The sequence below is a fragment of the Pomacea canaliculata genome, linkage group LG13, assembly GCF_003073045.1.
Source record: "Pomacea canaliculata isolate SZHN2017 linkage group LG13, ASM307304v1, whole genome shotgun sequence".
Taxonomy (NCBI): Eukaryota; Metazoa; Mollusca; class Gastropoda; order Architaenioglossa; family Ampullariidae; genus Pomacea; species Pomacea canaliculata.
The window spans coordinates 5,032,436-5,060,030 of NC_037602.1; the positions used below are offsets into that span (position 1 = coordinate 5,032,436).

At 35.4% G+C, this 27,595-nt stretch overlaps 2 protein-coding genes across 7 annotated transcripts; both read left to right on the plus strand.

Moving 5' to 3' along the window:
* The first annotated feature begins 533 nt into the window (after positions 1-533).
* LOC112554304 (structural maintenance of chromosomes protein 5-like) lies at positions 534-21,484 on the plus strand. The gene is given in 26 exon segments (XM_025222035.1): positions 534-743; positions 2,573-2,767; positions 3,113-3,224; positions 3,695-3,820; positions 4,489-4,701; positions 6,990-7,151; positions 7,601-7,672; positions 8,551-8,612; positions 8,773-8,854; positions 9,895-10,012; positions 10,813-10,967; positions 11,210-11,418; positions 12,162-12,345; positions 12,444-12,502; positions 13,472-13,538; positions 13,667-13,768; positions 14,213-14,280; positions 14,641-14,686; positions 14,689-14,763; positions 15,824-15,946; positions 17,141-17,266; positions 17,648-17,743; positions 18,054-18,281; positions 18,901-19,080; positions 19,287-19,382; positions 19,733-21,484. Coding segments are annotated over 26 exon segments (3,189 nt in total). The 5' UTR covers positions 534-648; the 3' UTR covers positions 19,871-21,484.
* Positions 21,485-22,439: 955 nt separating this feature from the next.
* On the plus strand, positions 22,440-27,073 carry LOC112554207 (kxDL motif-containing protein 1-like). 6 transcript variants are annotated; one of them, XM_025221867.1, is made up of 5 exons: positions 22,440-22,538; positions 23,147-23,289; positions 23,389-23,541; positions 24,007-24,053; positions 24,369-27,073. In XM_025221867.1, exons 2-5 carry the CDS (start codon positions 23,174-23,176, stop codon positions 24,725-24,727), a joined length of 675 nt encoding a protein of 224 aa, XP_025077652.1. In that variant the 5' UTR covers positions 22,440-22,538; positions 23,147-23,173; the 3' UTR covers positions 24,728-27,073. The 6 variants fall into 6 exon arrangements, with proteins under 6 accessions (XP_025077652.1, XP_025077653.1, XP_025077650.1 ...); XM_025221868.1 differs by having other exon boundaries at positions 22,485-22,554; XM_025221865.1 differs by lacking the exon at positions 22,440-22,538 and adding an exon at positions 22,570-22,699.
* Positions 27,074-27,595: the final 522 nt, after the last annotated feature.

Below are 27,595 nucleotides of genomic sequence, written 5' to 3' on the forward strand. Positions count from 1 at the left end.
GCTGAATACCGCCTTGAAAAAAAAAAAAAAAAAAAAAAGCCAGAAAAAGAAACTGGAGATAATAAAAATTTTCATTAATAATAATAATAAAAAAAAAAAAACTAACCCGCAAATGCAAGTTAAACGAGGAAGGGGAAGTAAGTCAACTTTATTTTTGCATGGTTCGTGAGTATTTATACCCCTTTATAAATCATTGGTAATGTGGAAAATTTATGGTACACTAAATCATTACAACAAATGATATAAATTATTTAAATGTCTTTAAGTTAATTTTCTTTTTCTTTTTGGTTTTCTTTCCTTGACTGATTTATATTTTTAGTTATCTTATTGATTTATAATTGTTAAGTTTCATGTTTTGTGATAATGTGTACTGAACTGGTCGGTGCGTTGTAGCTTGGACTACCACGTATTAATTTTCTTTGGAAAATCAGTCAGAATCAGTCACTTTCTTAAGAGTAATCTTCGAAAGCACAAAACACAGAAAATTATTCTGTGATTATCCCCAAGTTGAGATCACAACCGGATATTTGCCGTGATTACTCCCCTTTAGTAATGGCATCTAGAACGCGCGAAACATCTTAAAAACTGAACCAAAACATAAAGCAATATCAAACAACCTTTGCGCAAGAAAATTATCAGCAGCACATCATGAGCAGCTCAAGGTTATGCTCAAACAAAGACAGGTCTCGGCAGTCTGCTTTCGTGGAAGGAGCGATTGTTCGCATCAAACTAGAAAATATTTTGTAAGTTGCAACGATATTATGTAAGGATCAGTTCGTAGCGATTATTGCAGCAGTGTCGTACCAAAGACTACTTCTAGAGCATGTTATCAATCGTATTCGTTAGTAACTTAAACAAATTATTTGAACCTTGATGTTACAATACAATCTAGAAAAGGAATGGAATGCTTGTTTAGATTTAGGTTTTAAGTTTGGAGTCGATAATAAGGGTATGCAATAAAGGAGAACAACGAAAGTGAAAGTAAGTAGAAATTGACACAGTACCAAGATCTCAGTTTCCTTTCGATAAGACTTTTAGAAACACACATTGCGACCGCGCAGGCTGCTGCAGATCATTTCTTGCACGCCTGATAATTTCCTCTAATCCATTTAATTTTTGTCATGTTAAAATGACTACACTTTTCTCATTCTTCTGCACGTGTGTATCTGTTTAGGTCTGAGCGTGCAGAGTATGTTTCTCAAAAGAAAACTGAGATAATGACAGCTAGGTAGTATGAAAAATAGCAGATTCATCTTTCAAAAGCTGCATAATATGTAAAGGTTATTAAACTATGAAAATGATCTATTGACCATCATGCAGCTGAATGCTTGGAGGGCATGATTAGACAGGATTTTCTGTGGAAGATAAATGGTGATGATTCTAGTGAAGAATTTTGTAAATAAAGCAGAGCTTGATGTGTATGTGGAGGGTGGTGGGGGTGGCGGTTTTGAGTGAGACTGCCAGATCCTCATTAAATTTGGCAACAATATTTCTGACATCTAAGGAAGGCTATCAATAGATATATGTTGCTTCTAAATGTGCTAATTTTCTTTGTTATAGTAGTTTAGTCCTCCAAATAAATAAAACCTACTAAACATAACAAATTTTGGTAACATGATTTTGCAAGGTTTGCTATGACAGAAGATGGATGGAAAGAGAGTGAGTGAGAAGCATGTGTTGGTTGGCACCATCACAACGTTCATCTGTCTCTTCATTATAAATGTATGGCAACATATTACTTTACTGTATGCCATATGATGTGACCTGCACACTGACCACTGATAGTCTGTCATTGCTTGGGCAAGACTGGGTACCCTTGCCTGTGAATATTTGTCTGTCTTTGTCATCTGAATAATTTGTCAGTCTTTGGAATTTCCAATCATTAATTATTAATTGAATGTATGCAAATCAAAATGGACTGCAGTTATCATAAGAGCTGCCTGTACCAGCTGGCAAGAAATCTTGAATTAAACATCATCAGCATAATTTATTTTTTCAAGACCATTCAATATTGGAATCTATCACAGTTTGACAACTGGTCTTTCGTAATCATAAGTGATAAAATGGATGATATAAACAGATTTATTTCAAAGGATTTATGCTGAGTTAGGTAAGGAAAAATCATAAGCTGAAATGTTCATTAAAGAAAAAATATATCCCAAGAGTTTTACAAAGTCTTGGTTTAAAGTTAACAAATAAGACTAATAAGAAACATCAACATATGGTACTGTTTTTGTTTTTGTAGTTTTGCCTTGCTACCTGTCCTGACTTGTATTTTAACACATGAGGAATTTCCTCTTTGTGCATCACATTTGATAGTCAACATTTTAGGTTTAACCTTTTATTGACATCCAGCTTTATTTCTGCATAGATGTGTGGAAACGCAGTGCATGTCTCTGAGAAGTGGCCCAGTTTTGTTCCCTTTTAATATATGAGAAGCTGTAGTGAGTTAAATAAGACAAACTTGGCATTCTTTAATGGGTAGCTTTTAATTTCACTACCAGGTACTTTCTTTTGCAGAATGAAAATATATGTTTCTTGTGATGCTGGTTTCTATTTGGATTTATTTCAGAACATACAATTCTGTCGAATTCAAGACAGGCCCTTATCTTAATGTCATAATTGGGCCAAATGGGACTGGAAAGTCAGCCATTGTCTGTGCCATTTGCCTGGGGCTGGCTGGAAAAACAAGTTGGTTAGGCAGAGCTAAAGAACCAGCAGATTATGTCAAGTATGGCACTACCAAGGGCACCATTGAGCTGGAGTTGTAAGTCATTTGAAAGCATTGCTAGTACAACGGAACTGTAGTCAATGTAAACATGATTCTCAAAACATGTTTTAGCGGTCAAAAGAGAGTTATTTAAATCAATTAGAAAGTTATAATAATGTAATGGAAAAATGACACTGTATCATCTATGAATGAAAATGTAGTTGGTGAGTATAAGTGCACTTGGATTTTGGATATAGAAATGTAATTTCCTACATATGCATGATAATAACACGTGTGCATAATTATCTGCATTTATACACAGATCTTGAATTTTCACAATGTAAGAGTAGGGAATTGTAAAATAACACAAATTTATTTTAAAGAACAGGTTTTATGTCACAGATTCAACTGTACTGGTGACAACTATGTTATTCGCCGTGAAATTACAAAATCTAGAGACTCAAGAGGGACTTCAGGCTGGTGGGTCAACGGACGAACAGCTAGCCAAAAAAGTGTAATTATACAGACTTATGTTAGTGAAAACATGAAATAAGATAAATTACGTGATAACAGAAGGAGAGAAATCATGCATGCATACAGCTACACATGACTTTTACTGCTTGCGTATCTATGTATATGTGTGTATGGAAGAATACACTTACTTTCTAGCATTGGCAGTTGGTGGGTGGAATAAAATATGATTTTATGTTTGAATTTTCAAATTTTTAAATGACTGGCTTTAGTTTTCTTTTTTAAATAAAAGATAATATATTTTATCATTTGTGTGCCATCATCAGTGTCAGTATTATAGATGAGAAAACAAAAGTTTTTGCACAGGTTTAGAAAAAGCATGTTTTTTATGTTTTACCTAACATTTTTAGGGTCAGGGATATTTGTCTGTGCAGATTTATAGGATCACAAAAGGATTCTATGGCTTTATTATTTTGCATGTTTGAAGATTTGTGTGTATTTTGTCTTAATCAGGTAGAAGAGATGGTTTCTCGGTTGAAAATTCAGGTGGGAAACTTGGTACAGTTTCTTCCTCAAGAAAAGGTAGCAGATTTTGCTCGCATGTCACAGCAGGAACTGTTAGAAAACACAGAAAAAGTGGTAAGTTCTTTTGTTGAAGACTTTATAGCTTTCATTTGCAAATACTTGGAGGCATTGCAAACCTTTGTATCATACCATAGTTTATTCTTTTTTTATGAGATCAGATATCTGCAAGAAAATTTTTAGGTACTTTTTTTTTCTGTCTACTCTCAATACAACTTTAATAATCTGTAATGGCAGTAACAGGTAAGATTTATATGTGCTACAGAACAACAGTATGTACAGTTGTTATACTGCATTAGGTCTTCTCAGGTTAACATATGGCCAACATCATGGCCAGTAGATTTTCTGTAAAAATTGTATGTCTCATTTAGTTTGTGTATGTAAATGAGTGAGTGAGAGAGAGCGAAAGGAAGTCTGTTGTATAAGCATCTGACTGATTGCATTTTATCTATACTTTTATCTGCGTCAAAATCCATTTAGTTAAAATCTTTTAGTCTTGGTTCTTGGGTCATGTGTTCAAATCAAATCAAATCAGACTTTATTGTCCGTCTAGGATACCCAAGACAGAAATTTTTCTTTTGCTCACAAGGGCAGGCATACATACTCCCACAGACATTTAATACACTCAGTTAGGAGTAAAACACACAGTTAGGAGTAAAGTGTTATCATTAATACTTAAAAGGGAGGTTCATTACTTGATATAATTTGCCTGCTGTGATCCTCAGGTGGATTCTGGAGATTTATATGAAAAGCACCAGAAATTGAAAGAAGAGGGTCGCTTGTCTACAGAATTTGAGCAGGAGCTAGTCAACCTCAGCGCACAGCTTGACACTGAGCAGCAAAAGAATGCCAGACTTGAACAGGATGTCATCAACTTTAAACAGCGAGAGAAGTTTCTTGAAAAAGTGAAGCTGCTTAAGATGAAGAGACCCTGGCTGGTATGCAGGTTTTTTTTGTTTGTTTGTTTGTTTGTTGTTTTTTTTTTTGTTTTTTTGTTTTTTTTTTTTTTTTTGCTTTATAATTTTGTACGTTGCAGCTACAATGAGATGAGTTACACACAATTGCATATTTGCCTACAACGAAAGATGAGACATTTGTGTCAAGGATGTGACGCACACAGCACTAATAGACACGCGACATCCATACACTTTCTTTCAGCAAGAGACAACGACCTGGTAGGCTTTTTGTTTGGTTACTATTCGCACCCGAAAAATCCATTGGTCACAGTACAGAGTGTAATAGGAATTTCTTTTTTAATCAAACAAGAAATAAATGAAGTATACTTTTACACTCGATCTCTTCCACTTTGTCTTTTATGCCAAAGTACCATGAGTCAAAAGAAAACTCTATTTACGGTTGCGGATCTGGATCGGTTAACCAGTTACCATGAGTAAAAGCATATGGTAGGATTTTAAAATGCACTTATGTTCCACAGTTCAAGTGACAAGTTCAGCCATACAGAGTCAGAAGTTGCATACATCACTTCAAAGTGGTGGGCACTCTCCCTTTTAGCCTACTTTTACTCATTTCCAGATAGTGGAAAAACAAGCTGGCATTTATTCCACTTGAATGCTGGTGCAGGTAATTCGACACCCAGCCACAGAACGTCAGTCCTTGGCTTAGGAAATTTACTCAGTAGATGAGAGAAAAACTCCTTGTCCTACACCCGTCTGGGTAAAGTGCTAAGGTCTTCCTAGCCAACGACACCAGTCACACCAACATCCACCAACCTCTGACAACAAGCCCCCCTGGGTGGGTCTGAAAGAGTGGGAATGCCTTGTTTTCCCTAACAGATCTGGATGCTCCAGAATAGTTCCTGTAAACTTAATAAATATCTTCACTATTTAAAATTATATATTAAACTTCTAGTACCAAAAATTCAGTTCATGGAAAGTAAGGTGACCAGACGTCCCGCTTTAGGCGGGACAGTCCCGCTTTTTAACCTCATGTCCCACCTGCTCATCGGGCGGGATGCCCAATGTCCCGCTTTCTGGCTTTCTGGCAAGTCCATCAAATGTCCCGGTTGTCTTTAAAAATCACTTTTTTCGGTGTTCTTTGACGGTGACGACACCATCATCGGCACATGTCCCGCTTTCGCCCCCGAAACGTCTGGTCACCTTATGGAACGTGAAATGTTAGACGGAAAACATGTTATAAATCTGCAGTACAACTTGCAACATTTACACTCAATCAAATTAAGTTTGCCCTGTTTAGGCAAGGAACTAATTTTTTCACAGGATTCCCTGGTTAGTACACCCAACACCCTGTATGATGTCCTGCCTGTTTGGTGGTCTCGTAGGTAACAAACTAACTTCGCCCACGAAACAAAATCGTGTGGTGAACTCCCATGAGCATTCTGAGCACCTGAGCAACTGCACAGGTTTCGCGGTCCATGCTACTGTTATCATGCTCACACAGCACGTACACATTCTCTCTCTCTCTATGTATTCAAGGGGAATAATCATGATTTCCGACATTTGACAAGTCCAGTATAAGAATGACAGATAGTATATAGGTCTTTATTTTTAAAGTACCCATTAAACCACCCAAAACTTCATTTCTGTTAAAAAAAAATCTGAAATTTTATTTCCTTAGTTCAGGCATTTCATGAATATTATCCATTAGTGTTTTAGTGCATTTGGAATATCTTTCATGATCTTTAGTGGGCTGAATGTTAATTTGATCTATTTCTAGTCATCAGTGCAAGAATTGAGTAGGTGCTGTCTCTTTGTTGGCTACTTTAAAGATAGGAGGAAAGCGTAATTATAGAATCCAATCATAATATTTCTGTTCTCTACAGAATATTTGATTTTCATCATATGAGCTAGCTCTCCAGATCTGAACTAATAACCCCTTTCCCACTCCTACTAACCTTAACACAATGTTTAGGAGACCAAAAAAGAATCTGCAAAGTCTGGGTGATTTGCTTTTATTAAATCTTTTATTCCACAGAAAAATATGACTTGGGTAAAATTTTATGAAAATATTTTTTAATTTTAACCTTAAATCTTCTGCATAACTTATAAGGTTCCATCATACTCATCATGTTTCTGTTTCAGCTTTTTGTTTGAATGCATTTAACTGTCCTTATTTCTAATTTAATATTTAAGTATGCTAAACAGATAAAAACGGAGATTAAAAGAAAACTAGTTTCATGCAAGAAGACTGTTGTGAGTCTGCTTCTTTGTAAGCATCAATTTAAAATTTCATTTTGAACTTTACGCAGGAATATATGGGTATGAAAAAAGAATTTGAAAGATTAAAGGTACAAAGAGATGAGAAAGAAGTCACATTCAAGAAAGCAAGGAGTGAAAGTGCGCCACTTAAAGATCAGCAAGATATTTTGACACAGCTGAAACAAAATCTGGATGCACAGCTGAAGAAGAAGGTAAGTTACTGGATAATTGTGTTTGCCCTAATGCAGTATTTTTAATTTTCGTCAGTTGTTTTAATATTGCTATACTATATTTCGTGGGTTTTTTTGCAGGGATGTAAACATTAGATCAGGAACAGTAACAGTGAATATTTATATCCCAGTATCCCAGGAAACAGATTCAAAAGTGCTTTGTGTATATGAGCACAGAATGTTGCATAGAATAAAAAAACACACACACGCATGCCAGGACTTAATAATAATGTTTTTAGGAGCTTATAATCATCAAATATCTCAAGGTATGTTTGTGAAATATGTTTAAATTATTTTTTGTCATTAAAACTTTTATCAAAAAAAGCTCAGAAAAAATACAACTACTGGGAAAACTTGAAAGATCTTTAACATACATCATAATAAAGCTGTGTAAAGTGGGGTTTGATCAACTTTTGTTTTAATTTCAACAGACTAGTGAGATTCGAGATCATGCCAACAAAGTTTCGGACAGTAGCAGAGGTCTGGAAAACCTGGAAGATAAGGTAAAAGCATTGACATGAATCTGATATTGTATGAATTTCTTTTTGTTTTTGATAACATTAATATGAACATGTCGACACGCATAAATATTCCATGACTAAGAGCATAAGAACTTTATAGGGAAAGTCAGAAGATTTTGAAAATATTTAAAATAATTGAGCAACAGTTATTGCGTTATCTTTACCATATAAATCATCCTGAAAAAGTCAAATGGAAAATAATGATTGAGTAGGGAATTCCCCTATAATATTCCTCGTCATGTATCACTCGGGTACATGAAACTTGAGAGAGAGTATATCAGTTTCTTGATAGACAGTTTTCCCACGTCTTTTGATCTTAATTGTGTGAAGTTTCAGCAATTCAGAAAAAAAATTAATGAGTATATCAAGGGAGACAAACCATATATGCAGATCTGTTTTTAGCTCTTTTGCTGTCCCTTGTGAAATCTGCATTGTTGAGAACGATGCCTGCATGTACTGTTGTCAGCATAGTCCTACATGTATACAAGAAAGAAAATACCAGCCTTAACTTTAATTTATACAATCACAAATTTGTATTTGTAGAAGATGGCTGCAGAAAGTATGAATACGTCAGTGGATGTGCTAATATAAACTTTATGCATACTTTGTGACAGCAAATGCTCTGTACACAGATGATGCATGATATGTCAGTGTGATAAATATCTTCCTTGCAACCATGATGGTTAGTCACTCTATACAAGACATGCTTAACTGAATATCCAATCTTCACTTATTTTGACATGCCTAAATGTGCATTTTATCTCTGTGCTGTGTGATAGAAAATGATACAATAACTCAGTTGGAAATAATTTATGATACCATGCTTGTGTATATTATTTTTCTCATTTTCGTTTTTCAAGATTACTGAAGCCAAAAGTGATATGGAAGCCAAGTTCAACCAAGAAGAGAACAGAAAGAAAAAGTAAAGTTAAAACTTATTATTATGGCTGACATTTTTTCCTTGTTTAAGAACTCACGAGATAGTTGCTGTATTAAAAACACAGTGTTGGACATTTGTGTCACTCTCTGCACTACAATTATATTCTACTTTGATCTTATGTCCTGATGTTACTCATTTTTAGGTTGGCAGATCTGATGAGTCAGAAAGCTGCACTAGAAAATGAACTGATCCAGTTGGAGGGAGCCAGTGCAGAGCAACTTGCTGTATGTGCACATGCATTTTTGTGTTATAGATTTTTTCCCTGTTATATGATAAATAGTAAAGGTAGAAAAGAATTTTGAAATTCATTTCTCAAATGTCACCATTCTTAACAGTATAATCCCAGCAGAGTTCTATATAATATTGCAAAGAGGGAAAAAAGGTAAAGGGTAAAGCTAGTTCTGTGACTTTATGGTTGCTGACAAATGAGGTGTTAGGGTCCCACTTCTCTTGGGACCAGCTATTCAAATGGAGTGCATCTGCTCTCACTTTCTACCTTATTTACAAACATAAATTATAATGGTCACCTGCAGCTTGCAAAATTTGACGAACATAAACAATTCTTACGATGTGGAATTGTGAAATTGTTCTTTGTCATATTGTACATGGGGCTTAAAACCTTCACAATCCTTAGGTTCAAGTGAACTATCTTGTCTTTGCTTCTAGAGCACTGTAAATGAAGATCATCAGATGAATCCGATGTATTGCTCCTTCTTCTGGCCACTATGTGCTTACTGATACATAACATGGATGCCACCAGCTGTGGTGTTACACACTATTCATATGTGGGAGTGAAATTTTCCAGGACTTGTTGACTACTGATGCAAAGAGCCATCATTGAAATTAGATAATAAATAAGTCACTGTATTTCAGGCACAAAAATTTACAGAATCGATTTATATTATCTCTACCTATCAGAATCTGTTTAAAATTTAGATAATTTGGGTAGGTCTTTAAGTGACCATGTAAATATTTTGTAAAATTTCTATGCACGTAGATTGCAAAGTTGGAAATATATACTGCTTTCTTAATTCTAAGAGAAGGCATGCAGCTGTAGTGTTTCTAAATTTCCACAAATGGTAGTGTCCAAAGAAGCAGTAATTCTCACCAGAGCAATTTTTCTATTGATTTTGAATTATAAGTCTGAAAGAAAATACCAGATCTGTTAATAAAGGCACCTACTTATAACAAAAGTTGTTTGCCCAGATCATATACCGTTCAATAATTAATTTTGATAATTAACAGTACATTTCTTTGTTTGAAGACTGAATTGCACAAAGTGACGGAGCAGACAAGAGAGCTTTTAAGAGAGTTGAACAACATTGAACAGCAGGGCATGGCTGTGCGTGCAGAAATTGCAGGACTGAGAAGAGAAATTAATGGTAAGTCTTTTCTTTTTCTTTTTTTGGACTCTGCTTAACAGCATCATCTGTTTTCATTGTTCAGAGAATATTTATTGATATGTTGTGTTTATAATCAGTTGACTAGTCAGCCTGCTCATCTTACTCTGCAGATTTGTGACATTCTCCATCCTTAGTGTTTGTTTCCTGATTACTCTTTGTGTCTTCTATGTTGGTTTTTTTTTGTTTGTTTGTGTGGTTTTTTTTTTTAATTTGTCCGTATGTTATTTCTCCTTCTGTCCTTTGTATTTTGTCCATGTCTCCTTCTTGTCTCAAGATCTGAGTGTGTGCTCTTTGGTGAACGTGATTATACACCATGTAAATCACTCTTTTCTTCTTCTTAATATTATTGGTTGTTTACATTTATGACTGGATGAATATTACTCCCACCACCCCTTCTTTAAAATGTAGTATCATTGTATATTTAAATTTAGTAATTAAAATAAGTAGAGTATAAAAAGAAGTTTTTTACTGAATAACTGTGTTGGGCCTTCACCACCCATCAAGATATTTTGCAGTTAACATCCAATTAAATTACATTCAAATGTGTATATATATATTATATCCTTTTAAATTTTTTTTCTAAACAACACATCAATAATTTACAAAAAAATTTTCCGATTACCTCTTTCTATATGATTTGCTTCTGCAGCAACAGATGTCTTCGCAGCTACACAGTGTTTACACATTGTAATGCAGACAGGGTAGTGTTGATATATAAACGCCAACCTGTGCCATCAGTGTCATCTCAGGCTGCCTGTTGCTTATCTAATAAATTGCAGATGCACAAACTGAGCTCCGAAATATTCAGGACATGGGTAACCGCCGCTTGGAAATGCTACGGAGGGCCCACAAACACACATATGATGCTGTCATGTGGCTACGTGAAAACAAGAACAAGTTCAAGGCTACTGTTCATGAACCTATTCTTCTTTGTGTAAGTTAGCATTCAACAGCAATATGAAAAATGGCTAGTTGAAATCATGATAGCATCCGTTACATATTTTTGTGTGTGCAGATTTAGTATGGCTGGAAAATCTGTTTCTATTGCTTTTCCTTTTCTTTCCAGTGTTTAATATGCATAGCTCAGGACATTGAAGCGTTCAGTATGAAAAGTATCCTTCCTCTTTAGTCATGTTATTCAGGAGAATAGCTATGTTGTGTTTTTAATCTTGACAGCTGAACATGAAGAATTCCAGTGATGCCAAATACCTGGAGACCCACATCTCTTTCAATGACATGCGAGCATTTGTGTGCGAAGATCCTGCAGACCTGGAACTGTTTATGACTGTCATGCGTGATCAACAAAAGTTAAAGGTCAATGCAGTTAGAGTTCCCAGAGAACCTCTATCAGCCTTTCGACCTAGGTATCCTATTAGTGAACTAAGGTATGTGAAACTTGTTACAAAGTAGAAATAACATGCAAAATTGTTCTGAAAAAAAAAATTGTTACATTCTGAAGTATTATTTTTTATTAAAAACATCAAGTATATGCATTAAGAACCTTCGTGAGAAACAAATTTTAATTATTATAATGATTCCCAGATTACAATAAATAATTTTTCTCTCTCACACACTATATATACACACACACCCAGCAACAGTGAGAAACAGTGGGCGATCTAAGGTCACCTTGGGCTAACACAAGATCAAGGCCAGTAGAATTTATCAAGTGAATGAATGGAACAAATTAGTTGCAGTGAAGATTCACTCTGCATTCTAACTTCCATGATCAAGAGAGTTAGTTGGTGGGATAGATGGAAGTCTGAAACAAGACTTTCTGCTAACAAGTGAGGATGCACAGTGTTAAAATCAGAATGAAAAAAATCAGCAAAGAGAATCCTGGCATGAGCTCTACGTTTCTCCAAATGTTTGTGCAGAGTATTTAGCATAAACACCTTAGCATCACTACCTCTTCCAGCTAGGTAGGCAAACTGCATCTGGTTAAGATATTGATCAACAGTAGTCATAACCTTGCTACTGATGTAGCATTCCATGGTAGTTATTCTAGTTTCCCATTTTGTTAATTGACCTTAATAGTCAAAAAAGAAAATAGAAAGAAAGAGAAGAGCAAATGATAAAATAGCCCTCCACACCAGGTATATATTTGGAGTTTTCTATTTTGTTTCAGTGCATTAGGATTCAAGAATTACCTTCAGGATCTTTTTACCTGTCCAGAAGCTGTAATGCGGTATTTGTGCTCATTGTATAAAGTACATCTTATACCTGTTGGAGATGCTCATGCACAGCAGAATGTTGAGCAGATCATTGCGAGGCACCCTGAACTAAATAACTTCTACACAGCTCATGTGCAAGTAAGTAGGCATTCACCAAGATTATATTTAAGCAGTCACCAAATTTAGATTGTATTATTACTGATATGCATTTATAAATGTATGGTCTTCCGTTACAGTATCGAATTAAGAAAAGCAAGTACGATGGAGTTGTATCATCAAGAAACACCCCTTTAAAGTGAGTGCATCTCATTGGCTTTCTTCTCATGAATTTAGTATGGATGAAGCTAAAATTTTCTTTTGTTTCTCCCCTTCCCTATCCCAGCCTCTTTTTTTATTTTGTTTTGTAAGCACATTTTGTACCATGTAAGTGAGCATGTTAGAATGTTGTGCAATATGCCAGAAGACAGATGTGAAAGAGTTTGACAAATGAATTTCTTTGTAAGATTACAGAAATTTGCAGGAACTTTGTTTCTTTGATTTATGCGCAGTTAGCAGTCATCAAAATCAAAATCAAATCAAAACAGACTTTATTGTCTGCCCAGGAGACCCAGGGCAGAAATTTGTCTTTGCTCACATATCCATACAGACATTTAACACACAGTTAGGAGTAAAAGTGAGGAGTAAAATAGTGTTGATTGCACCAGTCCATCAAAGCAGTGTATGTTTATCCTAACAACAAACCTTGGGTGACCAAGGGCCTAAAAGCACTGCTGAACAAAAAGAAACATTTGTTCATCACGGGCAGAAGCCCACGACAAAAGATTAGTACATAGAGAGGACCATGATGCTATCCGTTGGGTGGGCAGAGGCTCTACGAGCATACTAGTTAGTCCGCTTTCAGTAGTTTGCCGGTGGACCAACGAGTGTCGACGAGATTGAAACAGAGGTCGAGTTAGCTCTCGCCATAAACCCGATGTGTCAGAATGCGGCTCGTGGTGACATCTTGAGCTCGCTGGAGGGACCTGCCAGACGTCGAGTTATGATGCTTCCGCATGACGCAAGAGATACGCCGAGAAAGATCTTGGGTGTCCATTACACTGGGAATACTAAAATACATCCAGGGGAGTGTGGGAAGAGAAGTGGAGAGAAAGAAAAGAATCTATGAGGACATAAGGAGAACATGATTCCTAAATTTTGTGGGATTTTACACCAGTCACAAATTTATTTAAAGAAAATATATGTATAGTGTGATTTTTTTTTTCAGGGAACCAACTTTTCTTGCAGCTTCTGTTGATGTACAACGAGAGCATTCACTTACAACTCAAATTCAGGTCAGTTTATTTCATTAGTACATCCTACAGTGAGCTACATTTTGTGATTTTTTTATCTTGAATATGGAAAAATTAGAAATATATACCATTCTATTATTTTCCTACATAATGGTTTTGTTTTCTTCCAGGAAACTCAGAAAACTTTGTCGGAGAAGGAGAACCAATATCAGTTCTTTCAGCAAAATCAGATCAATCTTGAAAAATCTGTGAATAGTCTCAGGGAGAAAAAGGTGAGTGAAAGCAAAGAGGATAACAAGAACCACAACTGCTATAAGAGAACTTGAGAAAGAGGAGAGGAATCTGGACAGGAAGAAAGTTTTGGTTCAATGTGATGCAGACTGTTATTAGAGCTTAGTAACAAAAGGCACATACAAATGCTGACCTGTGAACATGTATAGATGTATAAATGAAGATTTACTTCTGATATGTAATGTGATATGTAAAGATGAAACATCTAAAATATGTTAAGGGTGTGCTCCATTCATGATAAAATGATCTTCCTTAACTACTCACATACTAGGTAGATGCACACTACTGTCCTACGGCAAAACGCTGTAAGCTGTTACTTACTAGTTATGTAGGTCATCTGCCTGTGTTGTATTATTTATGTTTGCAATTATTTCCTGCATGCAATGTGCTGATGATAAATTTATCATTTTTGTTATTGTGTACAGAAAGAATTAATGCGACAAAAAGACCAGAAGAAAAGGGTTCAACAACAAATTCAGACCAAAATGGAGAGGTACAGTTGGTATATTCTTTGCAATTCATTCTCTGTCACTGTCACTCAGGTTTCTGTTCAGATATATGATAAAATCTTTCACCTTTGACTATCACTGTCAACTCTGTCATTGAACTATATTGGTTACTAGCCTGATCCCTTTTTTCCAGCATTTCAGTTGCTTCATTTGCTCCATTTTTACCATCCTCCATAAAATGTTTTTGCATTTGATATAAATAAACTCTCAAATCACAAAGGTAAGTTATACTATAAAGGAAAAAAAACTTTGTGGTACCCATTTTTATATTGCTGTTATTCAAGAGAACTTTTGTATGTTGAGATGTAGATTTGACAGTTAATGGAGCTCTTATCCTTTTACAGTATACAAAGAGTGGAATCAGAGAAACTGGACTTAGAGGCAGAAAAAGAAAAATGGATTCAGTAATCAGCAAAATCATCGCTCAGAAGTGTGATCATATGGCAGTAATGCATACTCACACCCAGGTCAGTAATCAACTTCCAGGCATAATCAGCATACAGTAAATATAGAATGTTATTAAGAGTAATCGCCATATGGACAAAATTCGTGCATATTTATTTAAATGTGTGGATATGAAGTATACTCATGTGCCTTTGCTCCTGAGCATAAGAGATATTTCAAGTTTTATAATATGTTTGGTAACTAATAATTAATAACTCATGGCATGGAATTAATGGTCAGTCCATATCTAATAAATCTGCTGGTTCATTCTCTGATGCTTAAACCCACTGAATGACTCAAATAGTGGTTTGCATGGTACTTTATTTGAAGGTTCTTTTAGTTTCACTGCTTTATTGTTATGGGATCCTTGCTGCATGGGAAGTATGGGCTCTAATTAATAAACTTAATTTCAGTCATTCCTCAGTCACAATATATAACTGCAGAAACACTGCAATGCTGTCAATCCATCATTTTTTCTGAATAGCTATGTGGCCTTTTGATTTTCTCCTTTGGTGATCCTAAGAGGCTGGGGGCACTCAACACCTTCTGCAGAGATATATAATGTAAACATGGTCAAAGGGAGAGCATGAATTCCACCAAAACAAGTTTCCTTTATTTTCTGGTTTTTAGCAAGTTGTATAGTTTTGAGCCTGTCTCAGAACTGTTTGTTAAAGACAGCCTTGTCACATGTGAGTTTCACTGATGGTTCACAGCTTTATCAGTCAGCTTCTTTTGTTGAGTTTGATCGACTAACGGCTTAGGCATAGGAATGGCAACATAAAGACCTAGATTATCCAGAACAGACTACAACTGAATGACAAGGAGACTGCTACTGCTTTGTCCCAAGAAATTTCTTGGTCATCTTTTTCTTCCTCTGTCTTTTTTCATTAACAACTTATACATTCCTTCCTTTGTTTTTGTCTGCAGCTTGGGTATCAGTCTTGATCAGAGTTTGATTTTTCAGCACCATATTTCTCTTGACAGACTAGACCTTTAAGACAGAATATTGGAGATATGCAAGCTTACACAGTTCTTTGTTATTATGATCATTGCTATCATTGTCTTCATCATTATTATTTGCAGGAATGCTTCCAGCTAAGCCAGCAGAAGGTGAGAATGAATCTGAAGCAAGCTGAAATCATGAGAGACTTATCTGTTCTTGAAGCCAGACTTCGTGATCGGTCACAAGGGCTACTTGCTCAGGAGGTATAGTATTGTAATTATGAAGTTTAACATTGAAAAGTTATTATTTTCTTAATGTTTGTTTATTTGGTATAGTTGACTGCTAATTTCTAGAAAGTTATTTAAATAGCTGAGCTTTTGTTTATTCTGACCTGGACACCATTTGACTGTCAGCACACACACAGGCTCCTAGCAGTAAAGAAGTTCCTGTACTTCTCTTTTTTATTTTTCTCTTTTAAGTAAGGAGTAAGTTAATCAGTGGAAACATTTTTGGGTGGCGAGGGGGGGTGGAGGGAGAGGAGAGTTGTTTTTTACTTACTTTATCACTGCCTTCAAAGGCTTTCCTAGGTGGTTCAACTTTTAAACAGATTCTGGAAGGTGGACACAATTTAAATATAACCACAGCCATTTATTATCTAATTTCAAAGTTAGTGATTTGCATCTGTAATTGGTACTTCCTGCAAAATCTCTTTCCCATATGCGGATAACTTTCCAATCTATGCTTAGCATGTAAACAATGCTCACTGGTTGGAATGGTATATCAGATTCCTTAGAAGATTTTAATTTATTTTGATCCAGCAGTGAAGAATAATATTGAAGTTTGGCATAGTCTTGAAATACTAAGCCATACATGGCTGAACCTGAAAAATCTAAGAGTTCAGATCCCCAAATTCCAAATGAAGATGTTGAGGTAGCAGACAAAGAGTGACTTCACACAGTTTTGTGTCACAGACTAATACTAGTTGATTGTGTCCTTTTGCATTCTGCGAGGCATTGTCTATGTCCATGATAGAAAGGGAGTGTGGAAGAGAGAGCAAGTAAAGATGAGGGGTATTGTGTGTATGTGCATATGTATAGGATAGGCCTCGTTATTCTTTCTTTTGTTCTGTCTCTTTCATCATCAAGTTATATTCTCAGTGCAGTGTCTCTTGGCCAATAAACAAATTCTTATTCTTCTTATTATTCTTATTTTGGGAAGTAGGTATTCTCTTCTGCATATTCAGCAACAGTACATGTACTTCCATTTTGATTGCACCATCAAGGTTTGGTATTTCTTATACAGCTTTTATCAGCAGAGATGCTGTGCTCAACCATGAACTATTTGTGAAGGAAACTTGTTAATTCAACCTCACAAAAATTACTGTAGTTTTATAAACTGTGAATTGAAAAGAAGAATTCCTAATTTAAAAAAAAATAATTAACTATTTTCACATCTAGAAAGAACTCGAAGAATTGAAAAGGTCTGTGAAAGACATGAAAGCTAAAGCAAAAGAGAAACTTCAGGAAGCAAAAAAAGCTACCAATACAGGCAGTGATGAAGAGCTCTCAGCAGAAAAGCGTAAGGTTAGTTTTTGGCTGCTGTTTTGCAGATCTCTCACTGTTGATTGCTTTTCTTTAATGTGATATTTAAGTAATATGACGTTCCAAAAGCAAATTAAATGGGAAAAATTCCAGGGACCATAGAAATGCTTGAATATGCATAGAAATACATCTGCCTTTTTTTTGTGTATGACAGCTATTTGTAGGTCTTTTCTTTGCACTATACCCATCTGTTTACATTCTTCTTCATTCTCCAACAAAAAGCTTGATTTTTTCTCATCCAGAAGGATATTTGTCAATTCTATCTTCTTATTTTCACTGGTCTTACCTAAATGTGTTTGCTATAAATGCTTATGGGAACAAATTTGCTTTTAAAATTTTTATTATTTTTTTTTATCTACACAGGCATTTGATCAGTGTCCATCAAATATAGAAGACCTCGATGCAGAAATTCATGGTATACAAGCTCGAGCAGATGCCATCTTTCAGACAGATGAAAAGGTCTGTAACATTGATGATGGTGGCGGCATCAGAAGCATCACCATTATGAAAATAGTTGTAGCAAAAACAATAACTGTTACTACCTCCAGAGTTATGTGTGTCGTCTCTTAAAATTGTGATCAGTAAAAGTAAAAGCCCCATAAAAAACATTTTGAGCAGCAATAGTATCCTCTTAAAGAATGTTTTAGCTTTTTGGCTGAATCAACTGTAGTTAGATATGAAAAGTCTTGATTTTATTTCTATCTGCACCACGCAGAAATGAAGATGTAAAAGATGATAGTGTGATTGATGTAACACTTTGTTGGATCAGGTAATCCATACATATCAACAAAGAGAGAAACGGATAGCAGAACTGAAAGCTACTTTGGAACAGAAAAGACGAGAGAAAGGCCAACATCATGAGGAAGTCCAAACAACACATAACCAGTGGCTCACAATGCTCAAAGATCATATCAAGAATATAAATAAGAACTTTTCTTACTTCTTTTCTGCAATGGGCTGTTGTGGTGAGGTGGACCTGAGTATTCCAGAGAGTGAGGTGATTTCTGATAAACATTTTTATTATTAATAATAATATTAATTATTATTATGTGTGCCTCTATGAGTGAAAAAATGTAGACATATGTTCTGTGTATACATGTATAAATACTAAGGAACTGGAGTACCTTACTACATATCAAAAGACAAAATTTTTAATGATTCTGTATTTTAAGAAGAAGTGTTACGTGTAATATTATACATCATTAAATGGGGCTAGGATTGCATGAGCACAAATATTTTTCTGTTTTATGTAGACAGTGCCCATAAATTACAGGTAGTTAATGGATCTTACTGCCTCTTGTTTGTATGAAAACTTTACTTCCTCTACTAAAATTGACACACTTCGATAAACACAAACTCACTGAATACTCATTCTGAAAAAAAAAAACCAGATTAGATTATCCTTCTCAAGGCACCAATGGTCCAGATTGATTATTTACTTGGGAGTTTTAAACAGAAGACTGCACAGCATCTTCAAGTTTGTAATTCCAATTTATTATTGAAAAGTCTTAACTACTTTAGAACAGATGTAATTACTTTCTTTCTTAATATTCAGAATGGGGTGTCTTATGCAATTAAAGTTTGCATTTCTTTCTTAATTTTTACTGAAAATGCAGACTGCATATGGTCAGTATGGAGTGAGGATCAAGGTAAAGTTCCGTGATGGTGAGGTTCTAAGAGAACTAACGCCATACCATCAGAGTGGAGGAGAGAGAAGTGTGGCAACAGTTCTGTACATGATGTCCCTTCAGGAGCTGGCCAAATGCCCCTTTCGCTGTGTGGATGAAATTAACCAGGTAATAACAAGGAGAGGATGTCTGCACACATACTTAGCTGATAGAATATTGATCTTTTTATTTTTAATGTGGAACAATTTTGAATCTTGAATTTGTGAACAAATCATCAGTTATGGTACTGAAGGATGTGCCAATAGGCAGCATGTATTTTATACAGGACTGTGGACCACAAACATATTGGCTTATCTGTTCTGTCTCTGTTGTAGGGCATGGATCCTGTCAATGAACGAAAAATATTTGAGTTGGTAGTACAGACAGTATGCAAAAGTAGCATGTCTCAATACTTCCTGCTGACGCCAAAGGTAAAAATGCCTTCCATTCATTTTACAAGAGAATCTTGACCTGATGAATTTTCTAGAAGCATAATTTATATACACAATCGTGAAAATAGTTTATAATCTTTTTTTTTTCATGAATGAAAAAATTAAGACAGGATTTGATGAATACAGATTTTTTACCTGGGTTTATCTTATCTGTATTCCACTGTGTGTTTCATATTTGTGCATGCACTAAGTATACGATGATTGAGAATGTGAGAGTGACAGTGACAGACACAATGTTCAGAAATAGAAAAGTGCATGAAAGGTGCTTATGGTTACATTTTTCTGAGCGCAGTTAATGTCATATGTTGCTGAAAATCTCTGCTTTGCAGCTGTTGCCTGATCTGGAATATGCAGACAATATGACTGTCTTGTGTGTGAACAATGGACCGCATGTGATGAACCACTCGTGCTGGAACATTCCCAAGTTTTTGCATCGTCGCGCTGCCTTAGAGGAAGAGGAAAATTGATTCATAATCGTTACTTTTTTCCTTTGTAATGTTTAAAAGAAGGAATAAAGGTTGAACAGTGAGGAAAATGGAATTGATGTAGGGAAAGGGAGGGTAAGAGAAAGCAAAGACAGAGTTTTAATGAAAGTTTTACTGTTAATGCATGCACCAAAGCAGAAAGTAATCATAGTTTTACAACTGTTTTTTGCCACTTCTCTCCCATCATTCCAAATCACATTTCTGCCACTTTGCTAGATAAATGGTGTCTTCAAGACATGCTGTTAAAATTGGTTAGTGATGCATGCTGATTAGCAGTTTCCCAGCTGTATGTTGTATACTTATCTCTTAAGACTAAATTCTGAAACTACTGCTTTAGGTAGGTTGTCATGATTTTCATGTGTTTTTACAAGAAGAGCAGGGGAAGGAGGGGTTGGTGTGAAAGGTAGAACTTCACAAATTTTGTCACTGTGTAGTTAATCATTGTCCAATAAACCATCAAACTTGTTAACCCCCCACCACCACCGGCCCACAGTGTCCAGAGCATTGGTTGAGGAAAGTAGAGGGCAACCTTCTCCTTCTACCACCCTTTACTTTTCCTGGTAAATCAGGTACATGTGTTTTGGGTGGGTGCTTTCTACTTGCAGGATCAATTGAGCCTAGAACCTATGACCTTAGCGTCCCAAATTAAGCACCATCTTTCATTGTTGCTTCTCCCAACAGATATATTTGCTTTTGTTTTACAGATTGAGAAAGGGGAAAAAATCTTTACATAAGAACATGCAATAGGTTAAATTTTTGCATAACATTGGATAATGCTTCAAGCTGAGCCCAAATTTCAGGCTAAAAAAGTGATCCTTTGATATTTAAATTTCATAAAATGAAATGCTTTTTTAAAAGTGATTTCTAAGAAATATTTGGATGTACAAGAAGGTAATAATATTAACAAAACAACACAGTACTAAAGCATCTCACTTCATTTTATTCCATTGGTAATAAGTGGAGTTTATGAATGTAAAGTGATGTCTGTCTATACACTTTGGGGTTTTTTTTTGTAGGTGTTGACAACAATCTATGCTGCGTTGGCTTTTTTTGTTATTTTTTAAGGTTACTTACGTTTTTAGTTGCTATGTGGCTGTGGTGAGAAAGAGGAGAGGAATCTGGACTGGAAGAAAGTTTTGGTTCAATGTGATGTAGACTGTTATTAGAGCTTAGTAACAAAAGGCACATACGAATGCTGACCTGTGAACATGTATAGATGTATAAATGAAGGTTTAGCTCTGTGATATGTAAAGACCTGTGCAGGATCATGCAGTATTTTAATATTTAATCATACTGAGGGCATTTAAATGTTAGGTTGTTTCCTATTAAATTTGATTTGTTAAGATAACTTTTAACACATTGTTCGATTGTTTCGAAAAGCAGCCAAGGGAAACAATACTGATTGATCGAGGGGTACCTTAAGCAATCACCATGAACATGCTCATAATTTGTATTCATAAGTTTCTCTCTTTTTTCAGCCATCCCATTCTCATTTTTGTCATTGCCACATGTGCTCAAAGTAAAGTTTGTCACTTGGACACTCATCTCTGTAAATATTTACTAATATTATTAGTAATAAACATCATTTATATTTGACTTTGTATGGGTGTTTGTAAATACATGAAAGGTGGCACTGAGCTTTGTAAAAAAAATATTAATTTTGATGGATTTGAAGCAGTGATTCATATGACTATCTCTGTTAGAACCTGGTGATTCAAAATATGTAAGTGAATATTAGTTTGTTGGTGGTAACATTTTATAGAATTAAGTACCACAGATCATGTTAAAAATTCTGCTTTTACGTCATACGTTTTAATTTAAATAGTAAATTTCTTAAAATATATTGAATTTTTGATGCAGCAACTATTTTTTCATAAGATTTTTCATAGTTCCGTGCAAAAACATATTATTAACAATTATATTTATATAGGGCAATTCTTTTTTTAAGTAACTATTTCTTTGTTGCTGTGTGCAATCCTGTTTAAAAAGTCACCTTACGCAGGCCGTTTGAAAAGTGAAAGTATTTTATTTCCCCTTCCATAATTTAATGACTATGTTAACTTTTTAAGATGTTATAGAAAAAAGTAGACGACACTGCAAAATCTTGCAAAACGCGTAAAAAAGGCGCTGGCAATAAAAATGACAGCGTCACCACTTTCAATTTGATAAGGCAGTGAGGGAGATTTCATATGTGCAGTGTACCTAAGCCTTCCATTGTCTTTCTTTTATCATTACTGGACTGCGCAGAGACTGCGACATATCTCTAACGTAATGCTGCACGTTACAAATGCACAAATCAAATTAAATGTGTACCACCCTCACATAAAGCTGGTCCCGACTAAAGTGAGGTAATACCTCCCCCCTAAACACGAAAGGTTATGGGATAACCTTTTACCTTTTTACACATATATATGAGAGGACGTTGAATTTGATTTTAAGGTGTTTGATCTGTAGTAGCAGATGCACCAGAAAAGTACAGTCACATTTAATGACTAATGAAAGGGCTGACGTTCTCTCCTGATCCACACGTGAGGTCATCAGCCTTTAAAAACAAAAACAACAACGAAAAACAAACCAACCATAACAACTAAAGGGAGGTAAATCTCAGCACACGTTCCAGCAGGTCGATCGGATTCTGTAAATACTCAAGGTTTGAACACTGAACGGTGCAAGCCTTTTTCACGATTTTGCGAGTGTTCATTTGGACCGCTTAGAAGATAACATAAATAAAAAATTTTAAATGTCTGGCGGAAAAAGAGTAGGAAGTATTTTGAAACAATGTCCCTTGTACGGCATGTGTTTACCAAAAATGTCAGTAGCCAGTTGTGCGCTGCACCAGTCACGCTAGATAATGCTGCAATTATGTACCACTGCTCGAACTACCTTGTAACTAAACATAGAAGCGATATGTAACAATCTTCTTTCCTGTTTTTTGCACAGTTTTGCACAGATATGCCGTCAAGCGGAAGTATTTTCAGCTATCAGTAAAGACGAATCGCAAAATGTTTCTCGTTGTCACTTCCTGGCAGTCTCTTCCTGCTGGCTTTAAAGCGATCTGTTAAACATCTGTTCATTACACTCTCATAAATAGTTTAGTTAACGAGACAGAGTGCCTAGCCTTTGGATTAATTAACAATGAGCTGGAGAAATATCGAAGTAATGGTTACAGTCATTGGTATGCTTAGCATGTTGAAAGTAGAACCAAATGTGTTTCTTCTGCCTCAGATTTTCCCTAATTATACATCCAAATTCAAACAGGAAATAGAAGCCCAAACTTCTGTGAAAATGATGGCATTCCATGACTCAAGAAATTATCAAGATGCTGTGGTGGTGGCTTCATCGTTAGTCGAACAAATCAACAGAGAAGATGTAAACAATATGGTGCAAGTTCAAAGAGACATGTGAGTTAGAGAGAGAGTGTGTGTGTGAAGCTTGTTAGCATAAGTATGTGTGCATGTGTTGATTACTATGCACGTGCATCTATTTCATTTATGTTTCAGGCTTTCCCGATATGAGAAGACTAATGAAATGTTGATCAACTTCAATCTGCTATCCTCCTCAAGATATGAAGTGACAGTTAAAGAATTTCAGAATCACACACAGCTATTATCTGATATGAAACGAGACCTAGACTCTATCTTTAAACGAATAAGGTATTCTTTCTTATTCCTTTTTTATGTATTGTACACTTTTTTTTTCAAAACCCAGAAATATTACTTAAAACCTGTGAGCATAAATTAGATAATGTCAGAGTCAGAGTGTATAGAGATCTCACAAAGAAGTTCTCTATTGATGTAGGGGTTTCAATTGTAGTTACTTCTCTATGGCAAGATAACAGTTTTAAAGATTTTCTTGATTGTTAGTTCTCTGGCAGTCCTCTATGGTAGGATTCATTTGCTTGGTTTTGGGCCTGTCTCACTAAGTAAAGGGGATGAGATTTTTCAAGTGTGCTATATGATGGGAAAAAAAATTTGCCAACATTTGTAGTATCATAAGTTTCATTTCTTCTTTGTACTTATTAAATAGATATTTGTTAATAAATAAATGTTAGAATAAATCAGAAGTTACAATTCAGCAGGTTTTGGGCAGAAATGTTTTTAAAGAATCATTTCATTTAGGGCACTAAAGCAGAGACTGAGCAAAAACTACCCAGAGGCTTTCTCAGGTAAAATTAAATTTTTCCTTTTTGCACTTCATGATGTTTTTGACAGTTCAAGAAAAAAAACATGACATTATAAAACGAAGAATACATATACTATGTTCAATGTGTGAAAAGGTTTTTTTTAGTCTTAATTGCCTTAGACTGAAAACATCAAACAGAATAAATATTCTTTTTAATCTTTTCAATCCTCTGTCTCCTTTTTAAAAAATGAAAAAAGTTAAGCTGGCTATTTTTTCTTCCTAGCTATTTAGTTCTTTTGGCATGTGTCTGTTTATAAAGATTGTAATACATCTCCTGTGTGTGCTTTTGTGACATAAGCCTGCAGTACCATTATGATGGTAGAAGATGAAGAAGAGGAAAAGATTCCAAGTGAGGCTACCTCATGCACTGCCACAGCTTCCTCTGCATCAGGGCCCACCTCAAAACCAGCTGATTCAGAGTTGGTCTGTACAGAACCGGATGGAGATGGCATGCCAGGTCTCCAAAATGAGACACAGAAAAAAACACACACATCAAATACATCTAAGACTGGAGAGATGTGTGGAGCTGTTGCTGGGAAATCCTCTTCTGCTAAAAAACAACCTGTACGTGCTAGCCCCAGTCATGATCATGGCAAAAGACTTTCATCAAGTCAGTCCTCACAAAAACCTCTTCAGCCCAGAAATCAGAGAATCTGATAGGGTCATGGAGATTGCCATGCATGTAGAAAAATTAATTTCTGTTGCTGTCATGCAAGCATTGTTATAATTATTAATTTATTGAAGTGCATTTTATGTTGGTAATTTAGCCCACTGTGGAAAAAACTTGCAATGGTTTGTTGAAAATCAAAACTGAACATTTTTTTAACTGATGAGAATTTTCAGTTTTTCGTTTCAGCAGTCATAATTCTGATGTGTGGTGTTTTCATTGTGTTTACATTATGATTATTTGCCTGCAGTGATAACAGACAAATGCTTACAAAAGCTGGAAGCTGCAGAAGTGTGGTTGATTGTTCTAAAATAGCTTCTCTAAAGCTACGTGAAAGCTAAAGCATGAAAGATCTTAGGTTGTCTTGTTTTTTGGTTTTTTTTTTGAATAGTGTGTTTAATGTTGCGACCCTATGCTCCTTGAGGAGTAGCAGGGAATAAACTAAACTAGCTGTGTTTAAAATGGAAAATCTTTCCATGTCAGTGCACTACATCAAAGGGGCGATTCAGTGTTTGTAGGTAGAAGTATGTGGAAAGACTACCTGCCAGGGGCCAATGCTGTGAACAGTTGTGAGCTATGGGAACATTCAAAGAGTACTGAATGCAAGATGAAAACCCATAGTGGTCAATCCTTGCTAATTGGCGGATACTATGTCTGCAAAGTTATTGTTTTTGTTCCTAACCTTTCAGGAACTATATTTGGGTCACCGATTCCTTGTTAGGATCTCCAGTAAATCTTGTTTAATTCTTCCCCTCTTAGCATGTCTTGTGTTTGCTCCTATTTCTGTTCTGAAAAAAATAAAGTGGAACTTTTTCTACTGCCCTTGAGTCTAAGATTTTATAGGTGCAGGTCTTCAGGGGAAGATTGATTTCTCAAAATGTTTTTTATTTATGCTTAGAGTTGCTTGTTTCTGTGCCCAGTCAACTCATCCTGCACAGACAAGCAAACAAGCAGCAAAGCCCTAAAAATCAGCCCATTTAACCATTTGCTCACCCTCCATATCTCATCCTTCTGACATATCTCTGCCTCATGACCATTCATCACCTACACATTTATTCATACTTAACCTGCAGCCTACATCAGTGCATTCAGCAAAAAAACACTTTCAGGATTATTCATGGCTTTTATGTACTTACAAACTGTCACCGAAACTAGTTTTTAGCAGTTGGTTATTTGGTGTTACAGTACTGCAAAGTTGAAAAGGTCTGATGCAAATGTGAAAACATTTTCCAGACAATAAAAAGTAACAGTAAAAAGAAGTTTGTTAGAGCTTGCCTTCAGCTTTCTGTTAGTTTTGCTTGGCTGCTAAAAAATTTATAAGAATATCAGAAAGTAACCTAGATACTTTGTTTTTATTTTTGTGTTGGTATATTGCTATCATTTGACTTGTGGCTTATTTACTCTCAAGGAATTGGTAAAATGTTGGGAGAAAATCTCGTGAGCAAATAGAAAACATTTCATTTTGAAATATTCATTATTGTAGTTCTGTTATGTACAAGGTGAATGAAAACTTAACAGGAAAAATAGTTTCTCCTTTTTTTTATGTGCAAAGTGATAATAAAGTGCAAAACAAGGCATCATTCATATAATCATTCCATGACTGATACCAGTTGACCACCAGTTGAGCTGGTAAACTGGTATTATAAGGGTTTCCATGTTCGATGTAGCAGCTGACAAAGCTTATCACTTAGGCCACATTAGGAGCATGAAAGAGATTCCTTATTAATGGTCACTTTAACTTGGTTTCATTCTGTAGAAGAGTGCAAACCCAACTATCACTGTCAACGAGAGGAAACTCTTCTTGTTTTATTTGTACTTCCAAACTTAGTAGTGACAACACAGACTGTTTGAAATAGATCACAGTCATGGTAATGTTTATCTGTTGACTTTCAATCACTGTTACCAATACAGTGAGGATTGGTGGTCCTGGGTTCAGATCTTGTCTCGAGCACATTGCTCTTCCTGTGATTGTAGCGCTTGTTTACAGGGCCAGCTGCTTTGTTGTAATATACCTTTACTTCTGATTCATGTCTGATGAAAGACCAACTATCCCACCTCGATCATCACTTGCACATGCTTACAGAGGCTGTCATTTTTGTGAACTTAATTTCTTGAACATGGAGGCATGTATTTTGAGGTCCTTGATGACAACTGAGAGCAGATAATGAAATGACATTTTAGGCATACAGTCTTTCTCCAGATATATGGTTCCTTGCATCGAGTGAAGGATCACAAACTGCCATTGTTCCAGAGTGATTACTTATGATGTTTAAATTACTGAGCTGCTATTAAAAATTCTTTAGACATCAGACAATTAAAGAATTACATGTCATGAATTTTGTGTTGTTTTTGAGAGCAAGTGAAATTAATTGTTAATGCATTTTAAATTCTTGATTTATTGCAACCAAACAAAACAAAAAAAAGAGACTTGCTACTGACAACAGAATCTGCTATATAAGTTGCCGATGTGTCAGTGCGATGTAAGTGGTGTTCTTTAATTGTGTCCTTTAATTAAGCTGTTCTGTCTCGGTAATCTATTTTATATAAGTAAAGCCATACCTCAAAGATACTTATGTACAAGTTTCACATTATCATACACAAAAGCTTATAAGGTCTAAAATATGCTATTCTAATAATCCTATAGATTTGTCATCATCTAAGTAATATAAGGGGAGAATACCTAAAATATTATTTGGCATTCCCATTAGAGTAGCCTTCCTTTCCATTGCAGGCTGTCAAGAAGACCATCAGGTTTACAAAAAAATGTATTTCCTAAAATACTAATCTTCACATTTTGGCGAAAGTGAAAAGTTGAATGTGTCGCATGTTTTTGCATTATAATAAGTCAATTTTTCTGC